The sequence below is a fragment of the Scardinius erythrophthalmus genome (assembly GCF_964197995.2).
Source record: "Scardinius erythrophthalmus genome assembly, chromosome: 1".
Classification (NCBI taxonomy): Eukaryota; Metazoa; Chordata; class Actinopteri; order Cypriniformes; family Leuciscidae; genus Scardinius; species Scardinius erythrophthalmus.
In genome coordinates this window covers 9,644,369-9,669,777 of record NC_138221.1, presented here as the reverse complement: position 1 = coordinate 9,669,777, position 25,409 = coordinate 9,644,369, and the positions used below count along the sequence as shown (strand labels likewise).

At 41.1% G+C, this 25,409-nt stretch overlaps 1 protein-coding gene across 2 annotated transcripts; it reads right to left on the bottom strand.

Moving 5' to 3' along the window:
• Positions 1 to 297: 297 nt before the first annotated feature.
• LOC308701824 (uncharacterized protein) lies at positions 298 to 25,198 on the bottom strand. 2 transcript variants are annotated; one of them, XM_081384279.1, is made up of 6 exons: positions 25,108 to 25,198; positions 7,474 to 7,529; positions 6,996 to 7,308; positions 4,863 to 6,105; positions 1,295 to 1,391; positions 298 to 1,018 (listed from the first exon to the last, which is right to left on the bottom strand). In XM_081384279.1, the coding sequence occupies exon 4, from the start codon at positions 5,834 to 5,836 to the stop codon at positions 4,865 to 4,867; it is 972 nt and encodes a 323-aa protein (XP_081240405.1). In that variant the 5' UTR covers positions 5,837 to 6,105; positions 6,996 to 7,308; positions 7,474 to 7,529; positions 25,108 to 25,198; the 3' UTR covers positions 298 to 1,018; positions 1,295 to 1,391; positions 4,863 to 4,864. The 2 variants fall into 2 exon arrangements, with proteins under 2 accessions (XP_081240405.1, XP_081240404.1); XM_081384278.1 differs by having other exon boundaries at positions 1,295 to 1,388.
• Between the last annotated feature and the right edge of the window lie 211 nt (positions 25,199 to 25,409).

The window sequence follows — 25,409 nt, the reverse complement described above, 5'->3', positions numbered from 1 at the left end:
CTCACATGACCAGCGTCGGCCAATGCGTGTGATCCTGACGCAGAACTGGCCAATAACGAGGCAGCGTTCTGACGTAGATCCCGGAAACACTGCACTGTGTACAACAACGCGTGTTGGAGAAGTGTGTGCAGAGCAGAGGTGCAGTAAATGAAGATATAAACAAACCCAAGAATTTATGATTTCTGTGCTTTTCACACTCAGTCTAATTAAATCAAACTAATTGCTAAATATTATTAAATGCTGCATAAACTAGATTCAGAGCTCTGTACAGGTCATTATACATAAATATCTGTAGCGTTTTAATTGGAAAGTTAGTTTACATTGCATTACATTGGGGGAATGTTCTATAGTTGGTAACTATTTCTATGTTAATATTAAACATGTCTATGTTGTTAAAAATAACTATCCTGCAACCTTCAGGGAACTTTATATTATTGTTGCAATATAATTAAAAGAGCAATTCCTAGAACATTATGATTTAGTTCCCAAAACAATAAAAATACAGGAACCAAAAACTAACATTAGGGGAACGTTCTGTGTTTGCTGGGAAGCCCCTGAAACAAACGTAATACTTGGCTTTCAGAACTGAAAATGATGGAATTATTCCTGAAACAAGAAGAATCAGCAGACAATAAAGCTGCAATAACAACAAGCTGTTGATAAAATTATAATGAGTTCAATCAATCATAACTTGAAGTACAAAAAATAATCAAATTTAAAACTAATGAGACAGATCTCTGAAAAACAATGAATGAGTTCAAATTAATATCAGATTCGTGTCTCTGTTGAAAGTGTTACGGCCTCTTCTTCAGCTCCTGAACATGAAAGTGTTTTTCCGGTGTAATTTTTCTGGTGCTCTTCTTCTGAATGAGAAGGCAGAAGAGATTTCAGAACGAAGGCCCGAGTGAAACTCTTCCCGCATTGATCACATGTGTAAAATTTCTCTCCGCTGTGGATCCTCATGTGACTTGATTTACATTTACACACATTTTTTCTTTCTCGTTCGCATCCATCAGGTCTAAAAGAAACATTAAATCAAGTGAGATTTCAAATGAGAGACAAACATGAAATGAAAAGTGAAGCTCAAAGTCAAGATCACTGATGAGTTCAATAGTCATTTTAATCTCATCAAATCTGGTCAAAACTGCTGTACACGATTATGATCTATTTTAATGTCATGAAGATGATTTGTGTTATAAATCACTAGTTTGGTCATGAAATAGTGTAAATCTGGTGAGCATCAGCATGTTCTTCATCATGAAGAATGAATGAGGAATCAAGAATAAACACCAACCTCTTTGTTCTTCAGTGTCATGATGTTTCATTCTGCAGGTTCTGGATCACTGGCGCTCTCTCTGTCCTCTCCTTCCAGATGCTTTCTGGCAGTTCTGCTAAAAACAAACAAGTTTCATTTCTTACAGACATGATGAGAGAGGAATAATCAATATTTCAGACTCTGAACTAAGTGACCGTGATCATGTAACTTAAGATTATCAGTTTTTGTCGAAGCCACAACAACACAACAAACAAAACTGACATAAATCACCTAGTGCTGAAACAACACGAGCCAAGTTTTCCTAAACATGAAAATGCTTCATATTCAGCACTTCAAATAAACTCTTAAGCATAAAGTTGAACACGTCGTTCAGATGCATGTGATGTTTACTCTGATGTGGTATTCCCTTTGTGTAACTCATTAACCTTTATTTAACCAGGCAAATCACTGAAGAACAAGCTCTTATTTTCACCAACAGCTTGACAGAAATAAAATCATACATTACAAAACACACACATACACATTCATTTAAAACATTTACAAGCTGTGATAAAAACAATCCCTGGTAGTTTATTAAATGCAGAGATTGAAATAAATGATTGTAATTTCAATGACTTTTGAGGCACATTCTTATATTTAATGGTTATATCTTTATCAGTAAATGTAAGAAATTCATGTGTGTATTTCCATTTTCCTTCAATGCTTGTCCCGAGAGCGAGTGAGTCTCTGTTCAACTTTACAGAGCGAGCTCCAGGACCACAAGTTGATGAAGAGCAATTATTCTGACTAAAATATACATTGGTTTATTCTACATTATTCATAGAAGATTAACATGAAGGATTTAAAACCTACATTTATCGTCTATGAAAACAGAAACTGTAACTAATGTGTCATATAAACAGATATGAGTAATAAAACATTATCAATAATTCTAATAACATGCCAGATGAGATGGACTTGGTAATTGCGATGATGTTTTAATTGTTTTGTTTACTTTTCTGACAATGTATAAAAAATATTTATGTGTTATACTTAAGAGTAAAGAGAATGGAATATTCACTGGAATATATATATATATATATATATATATATATATATTAGGGCTGCACGATTTGGGGAAAATGTCATAGTGCGATAATAGAGGTAAATATTGCGATTGCGATATGCGAAACACAGATCATCTGCCTAAAGAAAAAAGTTATTTAGTCAAGAGCAAGTGTTTTTCTCTGTTCCCTTTGTTCTTTGATTAACTTTAGCGACAGATATAATTAGTGGCTACTGTGTACTGTCCCTTTAAGAGCAGCCGCTGCTGTCAGAGACGCGGATCTCACACGCGCCTCATTCTCTCACGAGTCACAACTCTTCACGTTCATCATAAGACTACTCTTATGTTATGAAGATACTCGCCAAAAAGACATATTGGCATAATTGTGTGTGTTAGTTCGTTCAAGCTCGAAAGAGAACTGTATTCTGGCGTGCTGTTTTGTGCGCACGCACGATATTAGCACGAGTCTTTCTGTGTATCACATCAGGACATTCACAGGCAGTGCGTTCATTTTGGCATACATGTGTGTTCGTTCTACTGCGAAAGAGAACTTCATACTGGCGCACGTCTATCTGTGGGTCGTGTGTGTGAGTGTGTGTGTGTGTGTGTCAGGAGGACATTCACTGACAGCGCGTTCTTTTTTTGTCTTATCGCGCATGAATGGTTTAAAAGCATTTGCATGAATAAGAGAACAGGATCATGTAACACTAGCCAAAGAATGCCAAAAATGAACAGATGCTGCGTTAATTGCGTTAACAGTGCTAATTTGTTTATTTAATATAAAATCGCAGCATTTTGCGTCACATAATCACGTAGGCTTCACATCGCGATTGCGATACGATTAATCGTGCAACACTAATATATATATATATATATATATATATATATATATATATATATATATATATATATATATAAATAATATATATTCCCGCGAATATTCCATTCTCTTTACTCTTAAAGGAGAACTCTGGTCAATTTTAACATTGAGCTCATTTCTTTGTAAATTTGGAGAGCTGTCAGTACAGAAAACAACGACAAAAATCGGTGTTGCTTACACCGTGTTATCCTCTTTTTATAATTTGCACCCTGTTGACTTCAATGGGGCAAGTTTTAAACCTGCTTTTCCACAGTAGTCGATTGTCGAGTTCACGCGCGTGATCATAGGTACTAAACCTTTGCGCATGAACTCGACAATCGACTACTTTGGACTTCAACCGAAAACAGGAAGTAAATGCAGGTATGTGCGCTGGCTGAATTAACGTCCCTTTTATTGATATCTTTCTCATCTACTGCAGTCAGATTCACTCGTGTTCACTCTGAAGGAATCACTCACATGACCTGTGCACTTGTAATGACACATCAAGGATGTTAAGAGGCTAAAAGCAGGTTTAAGACTTGCCCCATTGAAGTCAAGTTTTCTGTATTAACAGCACTCCAAATTTACACAAAAACGAGCTCAATGTTAAAATTGACCAGAGTTCTCCTTTAAGTATAACTGTAGTTTTAAACCTTCGGTCTACTTTTTTCCTACACTTTGAAACATTTAGTTTTACAAATGGTTTAACAATCAGTGTTTAGTTTAACAATCTTTTAAGGATGAACAAATCATGGTTTTGGTCATCATGTTAAAAATAACATTAAAACTGGATAATATTTAAAAAAATGAAGAGAAGGAAAAAGTGTGAATGGCTTGAAAGTCCTTGATTAGTGCTTGAATTTTACTCTCAAAAGGATGTAAATGGTAAATGGTAAATGGACTGCATTTATATAGCGCTTTCACAGACCCAATGGCCACCAAAGCGCTTTACAATATTGCCTCACATTCACCCATTCACTCACTCATTCATACACCGGCGGTGTCAGCCATGCAAGGCGATCCAGCTCGTCAGGAGCAGCTGGGGTTAGGTGTCTTGCTCAAGGACACCTCGACACTTGGTCAGGTGGAACCGGGGATTGAACCACCAACCTTCCGGTTTGTAGACAATCTACATGAACCACTGAGCCACTGCCGCCCACAAAAGGATGTACGAACCCTTAAATGATTAATGTAAAAACATTTGACTATTTCTGCCACAATACCATGGTTACAGTTAGCATTACTACATTAAATCCACAGGGAATATTGGTGATTTGTGGACTTAAAAGCCATATTACTTAAAACTTCATGAACTTGTTCGTTCATGGCACAATGTTTCTCCTGGTTTCCAAGTCAGTGCCCATGATTTACTCACTCTCAAGTCATCCGAAGAGTGTATGACATTCTTCTTTTAGACAAATACTTTCAGAGTTATATTTAAAAAAAAATGTCCTGGCTCTTCCAAGCTTTATAATGGATTATAATGAATTTCCATTTACATGAACGCCACCTACTGTCAGAGAGCGAAAGTCAATAGATATCAATCAATCAACAAAGTGTCCTGTGCTCACCACACACACACAGGCTATAGGTGGAGAGGAGAGAGTTGGCTATAGGGTGATGTGTGTCTAACTTACACAGAAGAGACTTTGTTGCTCAGCACATGGAAATAAACTACTTACCGTTATCTCAGACTGAGGTGATGTGGTTTCTCCACTGCATGGATCTTCATGTGTCGCTTCAGGTGAGTTTTAATAGAGAAACTCTTTCCACACTGATCACACGTGTGCGGCTTCTCTCCAGTGTGGATCCTCTCATGTGTTTTCAGATTTGCTGACACACTGAATCTCTTGTCACAGTGTGAACACTTGTAAGGTTTTTCTCCAGTGTGGATCCTCTGGTGCTTTTTTAAACTGTTCGCTGTAATAAAAGTCTTCTCACACCCAAAGCACATGAACTCTCTCACACCAGTGTGTGTTTTCTCATGTTTATGTAAATGTTGCCGCAGTGAAAAACTCTTTCCACACACAGAACATGAATGCGGCTTCTCCTTTGTATGAACTGTCAAGTGTTTCTTCAGCTCTGATACACAGATAAATGTTTTGCCGCATTGATCACATGAGAACGGCTTCTCTCCGGTGTGGATCCTCATGTGAAGATTAAGGTGTGAAGATCGTCTGAAATCTTTCCCACATTTATCACACTTAAACGGTTTCTCTCCAGTGTGGATCATCATGTGTAGCTTCAGTGGACTTTTAAAAGCAAAACTCTGTCCACACTGATCACACGTATGCGGTTTCTCTCCAGTGTGGTTCATCTCATGTGATTTCAGATCTGTTGATCGACTGAATCTCTTGTCACAGTGTGAACACTTGTAAGGTTTTTCTCCAGTGTGAATTCTCTGGTGCAGTTTTAAATGTTGAGCTGTAATAAAAGTCTTCTCACACTCAAAGCACATGTACTCTCTCACACCAGTGTGAATTTTCTCATGTTTATGTAAAGATTGCCGCAGTGAAAAACTCTTTCCACACACAGAACATGAATGCGGCTTCTCCTTCGTATGAACTGTCAGGTGTCTCTTCAGCTCTGATACACAGATAAATGTTTTGCCACACTGATCACACTTAAACGGCTTCTCTCCAGTGTGGATTCTCATGTGAACATTAAGATGAGAATCTCTTTCCACACTGATCACACGAGAACGGCTTCTCTCCAGTGTGAATTCTCAAGTGGCGCTCAAGACCATCTTTGCGTGTGAAACTGTTTCCACACTGAGTGCAGGTGAAAGATTTCTTAGCTCTTCTTTTCTTTAAAAATGTCTTTTTAGTCTTTGAGCGACTCAAAGTCGTTTTTCTCCAGGTTTGACATGATGTTCCTCCTCCACTTCACTCAGTTCTTCTCTCTCCTCGCTCTCTTCCATCATGTCTGAAATCAAAGAAAAATGAATTAAATAAAATTCACTACATCAAAAATAATTCATTGAAAGAAATATAAATTGAAAGGGCATGAAAGTGAGCCCTAAAGTAATAGTAGAAAGTAGACAACTGTTTTAAATATTATGATAATTTGATAAATTGATTATTTATCAGTTAAAATAGTAAGTTGATAATCAATATAAAAATTTCTCAAACCTCCCTTTACTGACCATTTGTTGAAGAAAAACCCAGAACATTCTGTACCATTTCATAGTTAAACTGTGTATCTAAAAGTGATGAAGTGCTTGAATGTTTCTAACATGAATGAATGTAGGGGTGGGAAATATCTCGATATTTAAAATATATCGAGATATTTTTTAAACACGATATGGATTTTGACATATCGTATATATCGATATATTGTTTGTATTAAATTCTGATTTCACCAATTTGTTTGTTTGTCTTCTCTGTGCTGTGCCCACCTCCGCGTGTTGTCTCATTCAACCAAGTCCCCCGAGTTTAATTTTGGCAAATAAATTTGGGGAAGATTGATGTGCCTGACCGGCCATCAATCTTCCCCAAATTAATTTGCCAAAATTAGTATTGATATTTATATGCAGGTTTATTAAAAAAGTGCAATATGTATTATTTATTCCTTTATTTTACAGTTAAATTATTATTATTTTTTTAATGTCGCAGAAGCACTTTGTTCCATGAACTGCCTACCTATTTGCACTTCAATAAAAAAATACTTTGTGGTATTTGGCATATTTGTTTTTGCAGTAGTTTTTGGGGGTTATTTTTCCTGTAAAGATATCGAGATATATATCGTATATCGAGATATATTTTTTGCTCCATATCGCCCAGCCCTAAATGAATGAATGAAGAATAAAAACCAACTTCTTTGTTCTTCAGGATCTTCAGTGTGTTTCATTCTGCAGGGTTCTGGATCACTCATGTTCTCACTGTCCTCTTTAATAAACTCAGTCTTTGCAGATTTCAGCTCTTCCTGATGCTCTGATGCTCGTCTTCACTTGTAGCTGATGGGAATTTACAGCATTTATTGGGGAATTACAGTGGGAGGAGCTTCACTGATGATGTGACCGCTGTGGGAGGAGCTTCACTGATGATGAATTACAGTGGGAGGAGCTTCACTGATGATGAATTACAGTGGGAGGAGCTTCACTGATGATGAATTGTAGTGTGAGTTGATCTGCCAAAATCAAAAATATATAAGTTACTGAGTTTGTTTTATGTTCATGGACTACAGAATATAATAATGTCAATTTTCCCAAATATAAACAATGGTAAGAAAAACAGTTGAAAGCATAAACAGTGTGGTGGCAAACAATTTTATATTACTGAATAAGAGACAAACATGTAGGAGGGCATCCTTCCTTCATTATTGTCCTGACTCACCCCAAGGTTATTTCTCTAGGATAAATGAAAACATGTCTCAGTTATAACGAACACATTGTTGTTACATTATTTATCAAACATGCATAAGGGTTAATAACAGTTCATTGTTATATTCATGTAGCAGAGAATCATGGGACTTCACACGCAATCCCGTGCATTTTATTACCATCATGTTTTCTAAGTTTCTATGAATATAAGAAAATGCAAACACACAGAACATATACAATTTCTACCACAACAGAAATAAACATAGGCAACATATAGTAACGATCAAATACCCTCAGTCTGTTGACACCAATGAAATGAGCTTTAAGTGTCAATTTACAAGAGATCTGAAGACATCATAAATGAGGTGAAAACGTCTCTGGTTACTTACGTAACCTATGTTCTCTGAATAGAAAATGAGACGCTGCGGATAGCGCAGTGGGATATTCTCTGAATGTGCCGATTGTCTGAAGCCCTATAGAATCACGCCAATTCATTGGCTGATGGCGCCCGCGCAATCTGGCTCCGCCCCGACGCTCTTACATCGCATCATTACATATTCGCGTGCGCCATCTGCTCCTCAGATTTCTCTGCCGAAAAGAAAACTGTCAACAGCGCGAGGAGCTTGGCAGCTAACGCAGCGTCTCGTTCCCTATTCAGAGAACATAGGTTACGTAAGTAACCAGCGACGTTCTCTTTCATAGGTTCACTCAACGCCTTGGATAGCGCAGTGGGAACGGACTACCAAACTCGCCAAGCCAGAGCACTTACCATGATTGGTACATAAATGAGACAACGACCAAGATGAGTTCAAACAGAAATAACCTGGGAAACCGGGGTCATGTCAAGATCCAAATTATAGAACCTTACAAAAGTGTGCGGAGAGGACCAGCCTGCCGCAACACAAATGTCCTCCAAAAGTGCTCCTCTAGAAAGAGCTTGAGAAGATGCCACACTTCTGGTGGAATGTGCTCTAATGCTAAGAGGTGAAGGCAAGCCACACACCTCGTAAGCCAACGAGATAGCTTCTGTGACCCAGCAGGGAACTACACTGCGACCAAAATGGTCGCATATGCGACCTTTTGAAATGCCATTGCGACCAAAATTTTTAATGGGTCGCAAATGTATCACTGATTATTTTTGTACCTATGTTTTAGGCAATATGCTATGATTTACTATGAGCATTTATTAAAACAGAAATGTGTATTTTAAGAATACGTTTTATAACATGCTCTGAGCATTCAACACATAAGTTGGCTTCAGCCCCGCGACCGTTACTTAGATTAAAACGTACCATTGTATCTGCGCGACTCGCGAGCTCTCTCTCTCTCACAAATACGGACGCGCGCGCGCACACAGAGAGAGAAGATGATTGTAAAATGAAAATTGACGGGCTATAGTTTAAATTTTGTTCTTGCTTGTTTTTTTTTTCTGTCAAAATGTCGGAAAGCATATTGTATTATCCATCCGTGTTTTTAAAATTCGTTAAATGACGGACATTTTACAACACAGCCCTCGATCGTTATATGTCGGATTCGTCAAACTTATAGCTTACTTGATATTATTTTTAGAATACGTGATTCGTTATGCTATTATTGGACTCCTGTCTATTCATTGTCAACTGTTTTCTATAAATATGTTTGTATTGGCTAACATTTATGCAGCTAATATGGGACGATTATAGTCTCAATATGATTGACACGTGCAAGCTCACTTATCAATGAACTTCATACATGTTGCAGAAATGTTTTATCCATGCCTTTCAACTTGCATGTGCAAAATTCAAAATTGAAGGAATGTGAAGCAATTTGTACAAATAGACACATTTTTGTAAATACAAATGTTTTCCTTTGTATTAGTGTATCATAATCTGCGCATGCAACACAGAAGATGTGCATGTGTGGATCAGGTGACACGCGTGCATTCATTGACGTCTCCTCTGAGTCGATCTCATTTGATTCATTTGGATTTTGAGACTTTCTTTTCGCGGTTTTTAAGCATTTCACAACCCACACACAAACAACTACAAATGAATAGGCCTGGTGCTAATTATTAATGTGTGCACAACTACCCTTCTATTTGACAAATTCACAAATGTGCGTCACTACATTTAAACTAATACAATACAACTTGAGTGTGCAAAATCCAAAATCACATGAATGTGCAGCATTTTGTACAAATAGAGACATAGTTGTTAATACAAAACCTCGATTTTAAATTAATGTAGGCCAGAATTTGTGCATGCAACAAGTAAGATGTGTATTTGTGGATGAGGTGACACGCGTGCATTCATTGACTCGTTTCTGAGTCGATCCTATTTGATTCATTTGGATTTTGAGACTTTCATTCCGCGGTTTCGCCTTGCTCGATCCACACACAGCTGTCTGAGTAAACCTGCTACCACTAGATGGCAGTATTCTGCTAAAACAGACAACGGCAGCGTAATCAAGCGTTCTTCCCCATTTAAGACGCTTAATGTGAGTGATATTGAAGCACCACATTTAGTACACAATATAGGCCTACCTTATTAATAAAGCATACTTTATAGAGGCAAACAGATTGCATCAGATTATGAACAACACCCATTGAAAAACATTATAAAATGCTTAACGTATAATAGCGCGTTGCATGTTCAATAAGGTGTAGGCATGGCTACTGAGTTTAAATATCACCGTCATTACTGCATTGACGTAAAGCTTTTTCTTTATAATATGCGCTATGGGAGGAAAACTATATAGCCTACAGACAAGAGCCTATGAACGTGACGCGCGGCGTTTCACGTTAATGGCATTTCCCTTCCTCAGCCTGTTAAAAAGAAAAAGCTTAACATGGCATAAGCTTGGCATTTTTTCCTGTTAAAAAAACGTGAAATTTCGCATTTGCGTTCATATTATAGGCTTAATTTGTATCTGACTACACATTGTATACATAGCCTAGTATACAAGCTTTGGAATTTGAAAATGTCTGTTTTTAAATGTTAAAGACGATTTTCGCAGTACATTTGTTTTCCATTGACCCATAAGCCACTGTTATAGGCTATATGAGTTTTAACAATATGCAACCATTGTATATCGACATGAAATCTTAATTGAAAATCAACTGGCCCTACGTTTGTGTAGCTGCATATTTATACCTGAGAATGATTTGTCGCGCTAACCACAGCTCATGATGCACAAGGGAACGTCTGCCAATTCCACTAACTGCGTTAAAACGTATAATTTGTTTTAATTAAAATTACTTTTAATATTTAAAAACAGACATTTTCAAATTCCAAAGCTCGTAGAAGGTTCCTGTAAGACTGACTTACAGGTAAATTTGCATTTACTATAATTTGAATGAATGACTGGACGTTTATATTTTTTTGACTGTGAGTGGAATTTGCAGATGGTCCCTTTAGAAAATGCGGCGAATATCAAAACCTAAAACTTGCTTCACTGAGCTCTCGGATCGGTTGCTCTCCCATACACACGCAAAGTTTAACGCAACTGCAGAATTTCATGTTAAGCTTTTTCTTTTTAACAGGCTCAGGAAGGGAAATGCCATTAACATGAAACACCGCGCGTCGCGCTCATATAGGCTCTTGTCTAGGTTATATAGTTTTCCTCCCATAGCGCATAAAGAAAAAGCTTAACGTCAATGCAGTAATGACGGTGATATTTAAACTCAGTAGCCATGCCTACACCTTATTGAACATGCAACGCGCTATTATACGTTAAGCATTTTATAATGTTTTTCTATGGGTGTTGTTCATAATCTGATGCAATCTGTTTGCCTCTATAAAGTATGCTTTATTAATAAGGTAGGCCTATATTGTGTACTAAATGTGGTGCTTCAATATCACTCTCATTAAGCGTCTTAAATGAGGAAGAACGCTTTATTATGCTGCCGTTGTCTGTTTTAGCGGAATACTGCCATCTAGTGGTAGCAGGTTTTCTCAGACAGCTGTGTGTGGATCGAGCAAGGCGAAACCGCGGAATGAAAGTCTCAAAATCCAAATGAATCAAATAGGATCGACTCAGAAACGAGTCAATGAATGCACGCGTGTCACCTCATCCACAAATACACATCTTACTTGTTGCATGCACAAATTCTGGCCTACATTAATTTAAAATCGAGGTTTTGTATTAACAACTATGTCTCTATTTGTACAAAATGCTGCACATTCATGTGATTTTGGATTTTGCACACTCAAGTTGTATTGTATTAGTTTAAATGTAGTGACGCACATTTGTGAATTTGTCAAATAGATGGGTAGTTGTGCACACATTAATAATTAGCACCATGCCTATTCATTTGTAGTTGTTTGTGTGTGGGTTGTGAAATGCTTAAAAACCGCGAAAAGAAAGTCTCAAAATCCAAATGAATCAAATGAGATCGACTCAGAGGAGACGTCAATGAATGCACGCGTGTCACCTGATCCACACATGCACATCTTCTGTGTTGCATGCGCAGATTATGATACACTAATACAAAGGAAAACATTTGTATTCACAAAAATGTGTCTATTTGTACAAATTGCTTCACATTCATTCAATTTAGAATTTTGCACATGCAAGTTGAAAGGCATGGATAAAACATTTCTGCAACATGTATGAAGTTCATTGATAAGTGTGCTTGCACGTGTCAATCAAATTGAGACTATAATCATCCCATAGCTTATGCCTGTCCTGTTTAAAATGTGCAATGTTCAAAGGCAAAGACAGCACGTCACAAATAGAAGCTCTTTTCCCTGTGCTATTTAGTATCATATTTGGTTATTGGAATAATAAATTAAGTAGCCTATCTTTATTGTACACCTATTTTTTTTTCTTTTTTTTTTTTACTGTTTTCTAGGGGTTTCTTAATTTTAGACAAGTTTACCAGCACACATTATATGCAATGCAATGCAATATAATGCATGTGTGCCCTTATGTGTGACATATTTTGCACACAGGTAAAGGTGCCCAACATAAGTAATTTCTAAAGTAAAAAAAAAACATGTTTTCTATACAGAGATATCGATATCGGCCATAACAGCAATATTAATATCGGTTATTATCGATATCGGCCACAATTTTCACATCGGTGCATCACTACTTAAGAGTTCAGGAGACCATCTGTGCCAACCATAGCATGTTGAAATCCATTTGGCACTTTATTGTGTATGTATTTTCTATTGCAGTAAATCTGTCCCAACTAATGTTAAAGAAAACAAAAACAAGAAGGCATGTGGTTTAAAAGATGGCAAGTAAAATAAAAAGCACATCTGTATGCAATACAGTTTCATTATTGTTCATTATTATCCAGAGCGGGTTACTATAAACAATTTGTGCGACCAAATCATGTTTTGCGCCAGTAACTGAAAAAGTTAGTAGCACAAGTGCCACCAGTGGAAAAGGTTAGTGTAGTTCCCTGCCCAGTGAGAAATCCTCTGCTTTGATGCAGCAAGCCCACGGTGGCCAGCACCGAAGCAAACCAGAAGCTGGTTAGATTTCCTCCAACCACCTGAGCGGTCTACATATATCTTAAGAGAACGAAATGGGCAGAGCAAGTTAAGCTTCCTATCTTCCTCAGAAGAAAATGGAGGAGGGTGGAAAGCGTTAAAGGGGAAATGAAGCAGTCAATCAAGTTTACATGATTTACAAGATGGATTTCCACTTTAATCAACAATTCTATAAGAAACATGACAAATGTAAACATATAAAAGAAAAAAAAGAAAAACCGTTATATCTTTTGCTGCCAGGGCGCTGCCATTGTGTGCAGTATTCTAAAGTGTGACGTCACGGGGTTGGTTGGCTTTAATAAACCTGGCTGAATGTATTAATATCACGACGTCAAACTGTCTACACCACGGAGTTTTGACCGCGAACAACTAACGTTAGGTACAGTCATTATTAGCTAACAGCTGTAAGCATGAACTAGCTAACACTAACTTAGTGTTTAGCTAACTTTAGTGGAGTTTATGTTTATTAGTACCAGACAAAAAGACGATGTCTAACGTTAACGTTATGTTAACAAACTGCACATGGAAACATTGTTCGCGATGTCTGCCATCATATTCATGTCTCTTGTCAACAACACCATGTAAGTTAGCATGTATTAATATATGCATTTGAGCCGATACGGCGTGGGAACCGAGCAGTGGTAAGTTACGCTGTTATGTCGAACAGCCGGTGGTGGTTTTGGGCGAAGAGCGGGTTGGTAAGTTGCAACGTGTGTGGCTGTTGTAATGCGATGCCCACCGTGTCAGAGTCCATCTGCTGTATAACATATAACGTTAGACTTCATTAGTTGTTCGCGGTCAAAACTCCGTGGTGTAGACAGTGGCGTACCGGACACCCCCGCAGCCCCCGCGGTGCGTGGGGGCCCCGCCTCTTTGGAGGGCCCCGCCCAGGCCCTTCTAAAAGGCGTTCACACACCACATAGGATAGAACGTGTTTTTGCTTTGAAAAACTCAAGACGCGGCAAATGAATTTGAGATGAATTTAGAATGCAGTGTCATGCTGGAGAAACGGCACGCAAAGCGTGAAGGTAGTGCAATGATTGAAAAAGTACGTGAAAAACTCTTAATAATGCTAAATAATTTTCTAAAACAGCAATCAGGGAAAATCAATTTTCTCTTACATTTGACTTGTCATTAACACTATAGCCTACAGTGATGCGCGGGTTGATCCGAAATGAGCGGGTGCCTGTGGTCACCCGCGGTTACGAGTCATCCAAAAAATATTTTTAATGATGTTCGGGTCGCGGTCGGTCGGGTCGTTTGAAATAAAGATGCCAATTAAACCTTTGTAATTTATATATTACTAGACACTATTTTCAATTAAATACGTAGGTCTACACTTTATTGGCTGAATAACTGGCAAGAAGTACGATGACGCACGAGCTCAGTCTGCAGGTAGAGATGGAGGCGGCAAGAGAAAAGGTGAAGACTGGGGAGTGGAAGCTGTGGGAGTGTGGGAGACATTTGCCAAAATAATGAAAGATGATGACCAAAGTGCTGGTTTTGTCATGTGTAGCCTACTTCTTGCGATGCTATTTACACATTTGATAGCCACAAAACTGGCACGACCAACCAGGCACGGCGCCAGGATTTCAGTTTTGGATAAGCCAGACCAATTGTGGGTGGGCCTTAAATTAAAAACGTTAAATAAAAAAATAAAAAACGTTATCCAATCACTGCTTAACTTAATAAAAAAATATTGACTAATATAGCTGTTATTATCTGTGCGTGCGTATACATAATATAAATTTTAATAGCTTGATGCTCTTTAAATATTTTGTTGCATTGTTAAAAGTTTCGGTGCATAGGATGGACCTATCCGCGATCGCTCTCCATGGTTCTGACCAAAGAAGAGCGCTTTGGAATCTCCATTACGCATCATACCTGGGCTGCATTTTCCAAAAATATTTTCTATTAGCGCGCTACGAAGACTCTTAAGGTATAACTTAACTAAAGGTATACTACCACTAATGTATAGGCTATCATTGCTAGGCGTCTTCAGGGCTATCATCATCCACTCGCGAGGCAGAGCTGCTGAGAGGCAGAGGCGCTGGCGCCCGCAACGGCGCTGTTTTTGGTAAAACATGATTTTGACGACGTTTTGTTTTATTGAAAACTCTTTTTAAAAGATTTTCGTTTTGTATAAATTGTATCTTAATTTTGATCAATGTTTTATCAATCAATTGTCTACTTTTAAACGAAAATATTCAAACCAAAATAAATAGGCTACTCTCTGATTATGCAATCCAAATGAAATGTGCATTTCTCTCTGGCGTTCATGGCGAGTCCGAATTGTCAACTTCATCTTTGCAGCGACACAGAAAACACCAGTTTATTACTAAACAATTAAATGTCTCCTTGCTAATTTAGACACATTCATAATCATTACTTTAACCGGTTCTTTGTGGCAAGCTTTATGCGTGCGGTCATAACGCTTATTATCCATAGGCTATAGCCTATTTAAGTAGGCTAATTAAATTAATATAAAGGGGCGATTTGTCCACGAATGGCTTAAATGAACAACTACTAGTCGACTAGAAAAAAAAAATTAGTCGGAGGTAGCCCTTATTCCACATATTTTCGAACCAGCAGGCCATTCTGGGTTGAGCGAGCGACCCTGCAGATTGAGTGAGCGAAGCGGAATAGGTTCAGCTCTCCGCTCACGAGCTCGGAACAAACCTGAACCTCACTGTCTGTTGAACTTGCACAGAAACATCAAAATAGACATAGCCAGCTTTTTAAAATTGTTGTTAAAACTAAACATTTAGACTATTTACAAATTATGAGCTTATTGACGATTTTTTATAATTCTTGACAAAATTAGAATAGCCTATATTATTTTTTTTTCCCCAACGACGCAACGAAGAGGATTTACTACTTTTAAAAAATGCGGGTCAGGAAGCGGGTCGGGTACAATATTTTCTTTTTCTTTTTTTTGTGGTCCGAGTTGCGGGCGGGTTAGTTTAAAACGTCGGTCGGGTGCGGGTTGTTTATACATTGACCCGCGCATCACTGATAGGCATAGCATCACTGCTGGTGGGAGGGGCCCCGTCGCCTTCTTTGCGGGGGGGGCCTCGGAGATGTGCGGTACGCCACTGGGTGTAGACAGTTTGACGTCGTGATATTAATACATTCAGCCAGGTTTATTAAAGCCAACCAACCCCGTGACGTCACACTTTAGAATACTGCACACAATGGCAGCGCCCTGGCAGCAAAAGATATAACGGTTTTTCTTTTTTTTCTTTTATATGTTTACATTTGTCATGTTTCTTATATAATTGTTGATTATAGTGGAAATCCATCTTGTAAATCATGTAAACTTGATTGACTGCTTCATTTCCCCTTTAAGGTTAACCACCTGCGAGCGGAAAGTTGTGGAAAGAACTTTGGGAACATACCCTGGTCTCGGCCTCAAGGAAACCTTGACCAAGCCAGGAGCAAAGTCCAAGCAAGACTCGCTAACAGAAAGAGCTTGTAAGTCTCCTACCCGCTTTAATGAGGACAAAGCCAACAAAAGAGAAACCTTGAGAGTCAGAATCCGCTCCGGAGCTGACTCCAAGGGATCAAAGGGGGTCTTCGTCAAACCCTCCAGGACAACAGAAAGGTCCCATGAGGGAACTCTAGGGGAGCGAGCCGGTTTCAGGCGCTTAACCCCACGCATGAAGGCCGAAACTAACCTTAGTTTCCCCAGGTGAATCTTGTCCGATTCCCTATGTGCTGCAATAGCTGCGACATAAACTCTGAGAGTGGTAGCAGCTGCTCCAGAAGCAAACTTCTCCTGCAGGAACTCCAGTACTGAACCAACAGGGCAGTTAACTGGGCTCCTATCATGTGCTAAGCACCATGTCTCAAAAACCTTCCATTTGGAAGAATAGCCTCCTTGTAGAAGGGGCTCTAGCACTCGCAATGGTCTCCTGAACGTCAGTTGGGAGATTAGAACTTAACCCTTTAGGCGCCAGAGGTTTTTTCCTAAAACGTTCGATTTTGACATCTTAATTTCAAAAGGCTATATCTTAAAAGTGATAAAAGATAGAGACTTTCTGTAAATTAGAGAAATATTAAGGATGACCCAAAGTTTATGTAGGGATTACATTTTCCCATCTAATTTGCATATTATGACATCATATGGTGGTGGCCATATTGGATTATAGAATTTTTATAGTTTTTGTTGATGTTTATTTTTTTTTATTTTTTTTTTTAGCTGACAAAGACGCACACATCACAAGGACATGAACACACAAAAAAGAACACATATTGTACACTACTAAATGGTCAGGGAAATGTAAATCAACAGTGTAATAAATGGCAGACAAAAACAATTGTTGCAGGGCTTTTGCTGTAGAGATAATGACGCCCTATTCATCCAGGTGACATTTATTGTAGTGTTTCATGGTGTGGTCTTGCGATTGACTATGCATAATAGCCCCTCTGCCCCGTGTCACATCGCCTCTTCTCCTGCTACGAGCAGCAGCGCGGGCGCGGCCAGATCTGCCTCGCGCGCGCGCCGAGTGTGCACAGCTCGGACTACTGTCATTGTCATTGCGACTCCCCACACTGCCTCCACGTTGCCCCCTTACTGTCGTATGAATACTTCGACCTCGTCTAACATACCCAGTGGCAATAGACAAAGCCTCCACCACAATACTGTCGCCGCGATTGCGGAGAGGCACACGGTCACCATGGCTAGCGCGGTAAAAATCTCCCGCGGCCGCCTCGTTCCCCACAACACTAACACGCCTTCTAACTTCGCGATGAACACTCCGACCCCGGGAAACATTGTTCCCACCACTGACATTGGGTAAAGGACCATCTAACGTTATATTGGGCAAAGGATTCACCGTTTGTACTTGGTGTAGGGCTATACTTTCACTTTCAGAATCACCGTCATTTTCTGAAGGCAGATAACGTTATTCCCCTTCAGAATCAGGGTCCGCGAATAGAAGACACAACACTTCATTTGCGGGTAAGCTTTATTGATGTCATTAGATAATAATAATAATAATAATCTAATGCAAAAACTCGCTGACGTTGACAATATTGCTCTGATAAAATGGCTCACTCGCACACTAGCTCCGCTTTTGTTCGCACTGATTCAATGCGCTCTAGCTCGAAGATTTTGTATAGAAACATGACGTTTTTTTGAGTCAGGGATGAAGTATGACATGTCTGTCAACTAGTGGAGGGGAGGTTGAACGAAATTTGACACCCTATTTGACAAAATCGGCCGTTTTATTCAGTGCCGCATCTTGTCGAGTAAACTCGACCGTGGCGCCCAGAGGGTTAATGATAACGGCCTCGGATCGGCCAAACATACAGCTTCCACATGGGCGAGGATGCCATATCCCTCCCTGCAGCTGGGACAGCAGGTCTTCCCTGACCGGGATCTTCCAGGGGGAAGATTCCAGCAGAGGAATTAGCTCCGAAAACCATGGCTGAGACGGTCAGAACACAGCTACCAGGAGGAGGCGGACTCCGCTCTCTCTCACTCTGGCCAAGACCGCTTGGATCAGTTTGATGGGCGGGAAGGCATAGAGTTTCTGCATTGGCCAAGGGTGAGTGAACGCATCTATCCCTAATGGAGCCGGGGGACCAAAGCGTGCATTGGGACGACTCTTGAGATGCAAAGAGGTCCACTTCTGCTTCTCCGAAAACCTCCCAGATCAGGGCCACCGTCTGGCGGTTCAACATCCATTCTCCCAATCTGAGTTTCTGCCTCGACAGAAAATCTGCTGCGAGGTTCAGAACCCCTGGGACATGAACCGCTCTTAGAGATAGGAATCTGCTCTGAGACCACAGGAGAAGGTGACGCGCATGCCTGTCTAGGGTGCGTGACCGAGAACCCCCCTGCCGGTTCACATGAGACACCACTGCCATTTTGTCTGTTCTGACAATTACATGGTGTCCCTCCAGAAGAGGGAGAAAATGATGCAGAGCCAGAAAAACGGCTCTTAACTCCAGGCAGTTTATGTGCCAAGAGAGAGTCTTGCCAGTCCAGACCCCACACGCTAGTCTGCCCTCGAAAACTGCTCCCCAGCCGGTGAGAGAGGCATCATCGTAATCATGTGGCGACGAAATACCGCACCCATGCTGACCCCTTTCCGAAGAAAAAGAGGGTCCCGCCAAACTGACAGGGCTCGAAAGCAACTGCGCGATTCCTTCAGTAGGCGAAGGGTTGGCCCGGAGGGCCGAACCCTTGAGAGCTTTATCCACCACATGAAGGGTCTCATGTGGAGCAGGCCCAGCGTGAGCACGGAGGCGGCCGCGGCCATTAGGCCCAGCATCCTGTGGCAAGTGCCCACAGACACATGATGGCCTAGCGAAAAATGGGCCAAGCATGTCGTCAGACTGGAAATCCGTGCAGGAGCCAAGCGGGCCTACATGAGAATGGAATCCATGTTCACCCCCAAGAAAACGGTGCTTTGAGCCGGAGCAAGAACACTCTTCTCCGAGTTCAACCTCAAACCGAGAGACTGGATATGACTCAGGACGATGTCTCTGTGGTGGGTCACTAGCTCCCTGAACTGGGCTAAAATGAGCCAATCGTCCAGGTAATTTAGAATACGGATGCCCTGGAGCCGCAATGGGGCCAGAGCTGCATCCATACACTTCGTGAATGTCCTCGGGGCCAGAGCGAGGCCGAAGGGAAGGACCCTGTACTGGAACGCTCTTTCTCCAAAGGCGAACCTGAGGAACTGCCTGTGTCGCCGTACAACCTGGATGTGAAAGTAAGCATCCTTTAGGTCTACTGTCACAAACCAATCCTCTGGCCGAATCTGAGATATGATAGCTTTCAGCGTCAACATCTTGAATTTCCCTTTGTAAAGGGCGAAGTTCAGTCAGCGGAGGTCCAGTATGGGACGCAAACCGCCGCCCTTCTTCGGGACCAGGAAATAACGGCTGTAAAAGCCCCGCTCGGTTTCCCCTGAAGGAACCTCCTCTATTGCTCCTTTGAGAAGGAGGGATGAAATTTCCTGCTGAAGTACAGAAGCCTGAGTGGGGCTGTCTACTACAGTAGGAAAGATTGCGGCAAAACTGAAGAGTGTAGCCGAACCGAACTGTGCGAAGAACCCAAGACGATACCCCTGGTAAGCGCTCCCATTCCTGAAAGAAATGTGAAAGAGGAAGAGGGATGTTTTAATGCAGACGACATACCTGAGTGAGGGTGCCGTGTTGACGTCCGTGGGGTAGAGAAGTTGACTGTGCAGGAGAGACCTTGGCGTCCTGGCACGTGAAGGGAGGCATCGATGTTGGGGTCATGGTGACCAGGACCGCCTACTTCGGAGGAAAAGGGAAAGTGCCTCCGAGGATGCGACCGGCAGTTATAGAGAGTGTCGGGGGTGAGGGGAGAAAGCAAAAAGCGTCTCCTTCCTCCCGCGCCGGGCTGAGTAGAGATGGTGAAAAATGGCCTGCACTTGGCGAAGGTGACAGGGCAAGGAAAGGAGAGCTGGGAGGTGGGCAGAAACGCTTGCGCGGTCTGTCCCAACCTTGAGGAAGCAGAGGAGCTCTCCTTTTTCCGACCGGAGAGTCAGGAACGGCTCTGGGCCGCCGAAGCGGTCGGTTTGTCGGACCGCTTCAACTGGAGGCGCTTGTGAGGCCATTGACGGGGAAAAGGGCGACCGCGGGCTCCCCAAACCGAGGTAGGTGGGGGATGCACTGGTTCGCTCCTCCTGGAAGAGAACTCTGGTCTATGAGAGGGACGTTCTCTGGGTCGAACAGGGGAGGGAGCAGAATGTTCCCTAGCCCTCCTGGGCATGAACTGTCTGAACGCGGCCGATTGGGATTTGGAGGAGCGGAATTTCTCAATCACCGTGTTGACCGCCTCACCAAACAACCCTGTTTGAGAAATGGGGGCGTCCAAGAGGAAAACCTTCTCCTTGTCACGGATCTCCGTGAGATTAAGCCACAAGTGGCGCTCCACCTCAACGGAACCAGCCATAGAGCAACCTATAGCGCGTGCGGTATGTTTGGTGGCTCTTAAGGCTAAATCCGTAGCCTTACGAAGCTCCTTGACCGCTTCAGGGGTCACGCCTTCGCCCTCGTCCATTTCCTTCAGGACGTCTGCTTGGTAGGCCTGAAGAATGGCCATAGTGTGCAGGGTCATGCCTGCCTGCCCAGCCGCCATGTAGGATTTTCCAATGAGAGAGGAAGTAGTCCTACATGCTTTAGAGGGGAGGAGGGGGCGTGACTTCCAAGACGGCGCAGACGACGGAGCAAGATGGTCGGCTAAAGTCTCCTCAATCGCCGGAAAAACCCTGTTCCACAGAACCTACTAGGTTGGTGAAATCAGCAGCTGCCGCATTAGTGAGGCGCGCAGAGAAAGGCTGCTTCCAGGATCTGGAAATCTCGTGATGCAGATCACTGAAAAATGGCAGCTTTCTCCGTTGAGGCCTAGAACTAGGGCCACTGAGAAGCCTCTCGTCGAGTTTTGACGACTGAGATTCGCGGGGCTCTTCGGGCCAATCAATAGCGAGCTTCTCCATAGCGCGCGAAAGTACGTCAACGAGCTCTGCGTAGGCCGCAGTAGGCCGCGCTTCCTGGCCTCTCGGCGGGATAACCTCTCGGCGAGAGTAGGCCCGAAATCCTCGGAGTCGGAAGCCTCGGTAAAAAGTACATCCTCCGACCCGAAAGAAACCGCGTCGCGTGCTCCCGGGCTGGGGCGCAAATAATCGTGCGAAAATTTGACTGGCATGCCTCATGCATGCCGAGGGGAGGGAGGGAGAGAAAGAGCGGGGCTCGTCTGCTCGAACTCCACATCCTCAAGCTCTACATCCGAACCCCAAGTCGCGGATCCTCGAGAGGCCTCGGGAGCGCGACAGGGGGAGATGAATGATTCCCTCTCAAAAACCGCGAGCCGCGATTTGAGGGTTTTGAGCAACAAAATTTTCGCAGAATTTGCATTTAGACGTTCCTATGACTGCCTCGCGCGCATGTGGAAAACCCAAACATTTAACACACTTACTGTGAGGGTCGTCGTTAGCGATGTAACGAGCACATGGCGGAGTACAGCATCGGTATTCCATGGCAACTTCACCGTAAGGAGAAACAGAGTTCCGCTTGAACAGTCGCAGAAGCGCCGAGAATAATCCAGAAGTAGGCCTATTTCGAGCTCAGAAAAATCACGAGCGAGGGGCAAACGTGACCGCTTCGTTCTGAAGGCAGAGAAATCTGAGGAGCAGAGAGAATATCCCACTGCGCTATCTGCAGCATTGAGTGAACCTATGAAAGAGAACAGGAACTATTGTCATGAAATTAAGAGTGTTTTCAGCAGATCTGTTAATACTGATGAGCCTCAGACTATCAACACTCATTCAACAAGCCATTCAGGATCATCAGCAGATCATCTCACTTTATTCTGAGTGTTTGCTGTTAGAAACACATTATTTGAGTCAGGATACATGATAAAAGCCTGTGAAACTGCTCTATTGAAAGACAATACTGTAATTTCTCAAACTATGACATGGATAAAACATCAATAACACAAAACAATGACACTCATCTTCCTCAACCACTACAGATTACAGCAGCATAATGTCCAAATTAATCTAAATATATAGTTTGATCTTATAATAATTATATTAATCACTACACAGTAAATTTGAAATCCGGAAATCAACACCAATGTACTTACCGTAAAACTTCAAATAATAGCCCGGGCTTTTATTTTCCCAAATCGCCGAACTGCACCGGCTTGTATTTGAGACAGGCGTCTATATGTGACAGGCCTTTAATGTAGTGTTGAGACTTTCCCCTGTGCTGCAATATACATTTAGTTTTACATTCATTTACAGAAATCAGCTGGTTGAATGAAAATTGCTGATGTTCCCCGATTTTCAGTTGATAATCTCAATTAATTCACTTAAAGGAGAACTCCGGTCAATTTTAACATTGAGCTCTTTTTTTTTTTTTTTTGTCAATTTGGAGTGCTGTCAATACAGAGAACAATGACAAAAATCGGTGTTGCCTTCACCGCGTGATCCTCTTTTTAAAATTTGCACCCTGTTGACTTCAATGGGGCAATATTTAAACCAGCTTTAAGCCTCTTAACATCCTTGATGTGTCATTACAAGTGCACAGGTCATGTGAGTGATTCCTTCAGAGTGATCACGGGTGACTCTGACTGCAGTAGATGTGAAAGATATGAATAAAAGTGATGTTAATTCAGCCAGCGCACATACCTGTATTTACTTCCTGTTTTCAGTTGAAGTCCAAAGTAGTCGATTGCAGAGTTCACGCGCGTGATCATAGGTAACTAAAACTATGCGTGTGAACTCGACAATCGACTACTTTGGACTTCAACCGAAAACAGGATGTAAATACAGGTATTTGCGCTGGCTTAAATAACATAATTTTTATCCATTTCTTTCACATCTACTGCAGTCAGATTCACTCATGTTCACTCTGAAGGAATCACTCACATGACCTGTGCACATGTAATGACACATCAAGGATGTTAAGAGGCTAAAAGCTAGTTTAAATATTGCCCCATTGAAATCAACAGGGTGCAAATTTTAAAAAGAGGATAACACGGTGTAGGCACACCGATTTTTGTCGTTGTTCTCTGTATTAACAGCACTCCAAATTGACAAAAAAAAAATGAGCTCAATGTTAAAATTGACTGGAGTTCTCCTTTAACGGACGCTCTGAGGTAAAGCGTTCAGACTGCAGACTAAGAAATTATTGTATTTAATTGTACAGTACAATCATAACATAGTACAGACATGATCTTAATTCCATAATATCCTTAAACATAACAATATTGCTGGCCATAAACTGACAAAATGCACGTCCGGTGTGCAATACCTCGAGTTGTCATAGGCGCGGCGCTAACTCTCTCTGCCTGCCTAGCTTGCGCTAACAGCTCCGTCCAGATGCGCAGGGCTCTCTTGCGTGCGCAATCTGCTCCATAGAACCGGCTTAAACAGACGATCTGACGGGTTTTAGAAGATTAAATACAACCCGAAACTAAAAAAACAGACCAGGCCTCTATTTGAGACCGGCCTTTATTTATCCAAACCTGTAGCCACACCAGGCGTGTAAAAGAGACAGCTAGGCGTCTATTTGGGACTCGGCTATTATTTGAAGTTTTATGGTAATTTCAACACTTTAAAAGTGTAAATATGGGAACAACCCTCAAAGTGTTACTGTAGTTCGACACTTTCAAGAGTGTTGACTCTCGCAACACCAACACAGAGTTACAACATGAACACTAAGAGAGTGAAATATGAACACCTATTCTGCATTATCTACTTTAAAGAACTGTAAAATACACTGACAAATCATGTAATCTGAAAAAAAAAAAAATTCACTTTGAAATAAACACATCACTTTATATTACTCTTTAAAAACTTTATTTCAAAACAATCAAGAAATTTAAATTGTAGGCTAACCTTATTTTCTCAATTACAATAACATTTTATATGCGCAGAAACTGAAAATGATCAGATAAAGATCACCACAAAGCACTATAGTTCCAAGAGTAAAACACTATTCATATTTATTAGTATTGATTTAATGTCTCACGTGGCTCATCATAGGCTCAATGTAAAACATTTAGCAGTATCTTTTCCTCTAATAAAGCATTTCTATGCATTTAAAATTAGTTTAATATTATATATCTATTAAAATTGCAGCTTAATAACATTTAGATTTTTAAATCATTTTAATCAAACACTGGTGAAACAACCAAATATGTCTGTAATGGTGACTTGATAGCTAGGACTGTAACACTAGAGTGTGTGACCACGGTAAGAATACAATCCAATGCTAATGCTCTTCAATGGATTTATTGACAGCAGCAGATGATTATGTCTTCGTGAGTGTAGCCTACAGTATGCTGCAGCTGATATTATGCAATAAGTAAAGCTAATAAATGCTAATTAGTACAACTTTCCCTTCAAGTAACTTTAGCTGCTTATATCAAATAACCAATATAGCCTACCAGATAGCACACATTAGCTAATAACTACAATGTCAGGTGAGTACACACATAAACACACTAGTAGTGTAACTAGCGAACTTTATGCTAACATACTGCATTTCAACTGAGTATCCCAGAATAGACAACACTCATAAAAAACCTAAGGCACCAAAATACACATGTGTAAACATTAAGACCAGGGTACTCACATGTCTCTGAACGCACACATGCACAGATAGCGACACAGACGACAACTATGTACTTCAGAAATCTACAATGTGCTGCCAGTGGTCACTCTCTCACTACTAAACGAAACATATCAGTCAGCGCAAACAGATGTCCTCTCGGTGACCCCGAAACGAAAGCGCTGATTGGCTGATCCCCGAACATAAATAGCCCTTATTTACAATGTCTATGGTGTTAACAATATTTAAAGTCAAATTTTGGTTCGTTCTAAAATGAGCAGTCACTAAAACACTGCCTTTCAGCAGTAGTTAATCTTGCCACACCT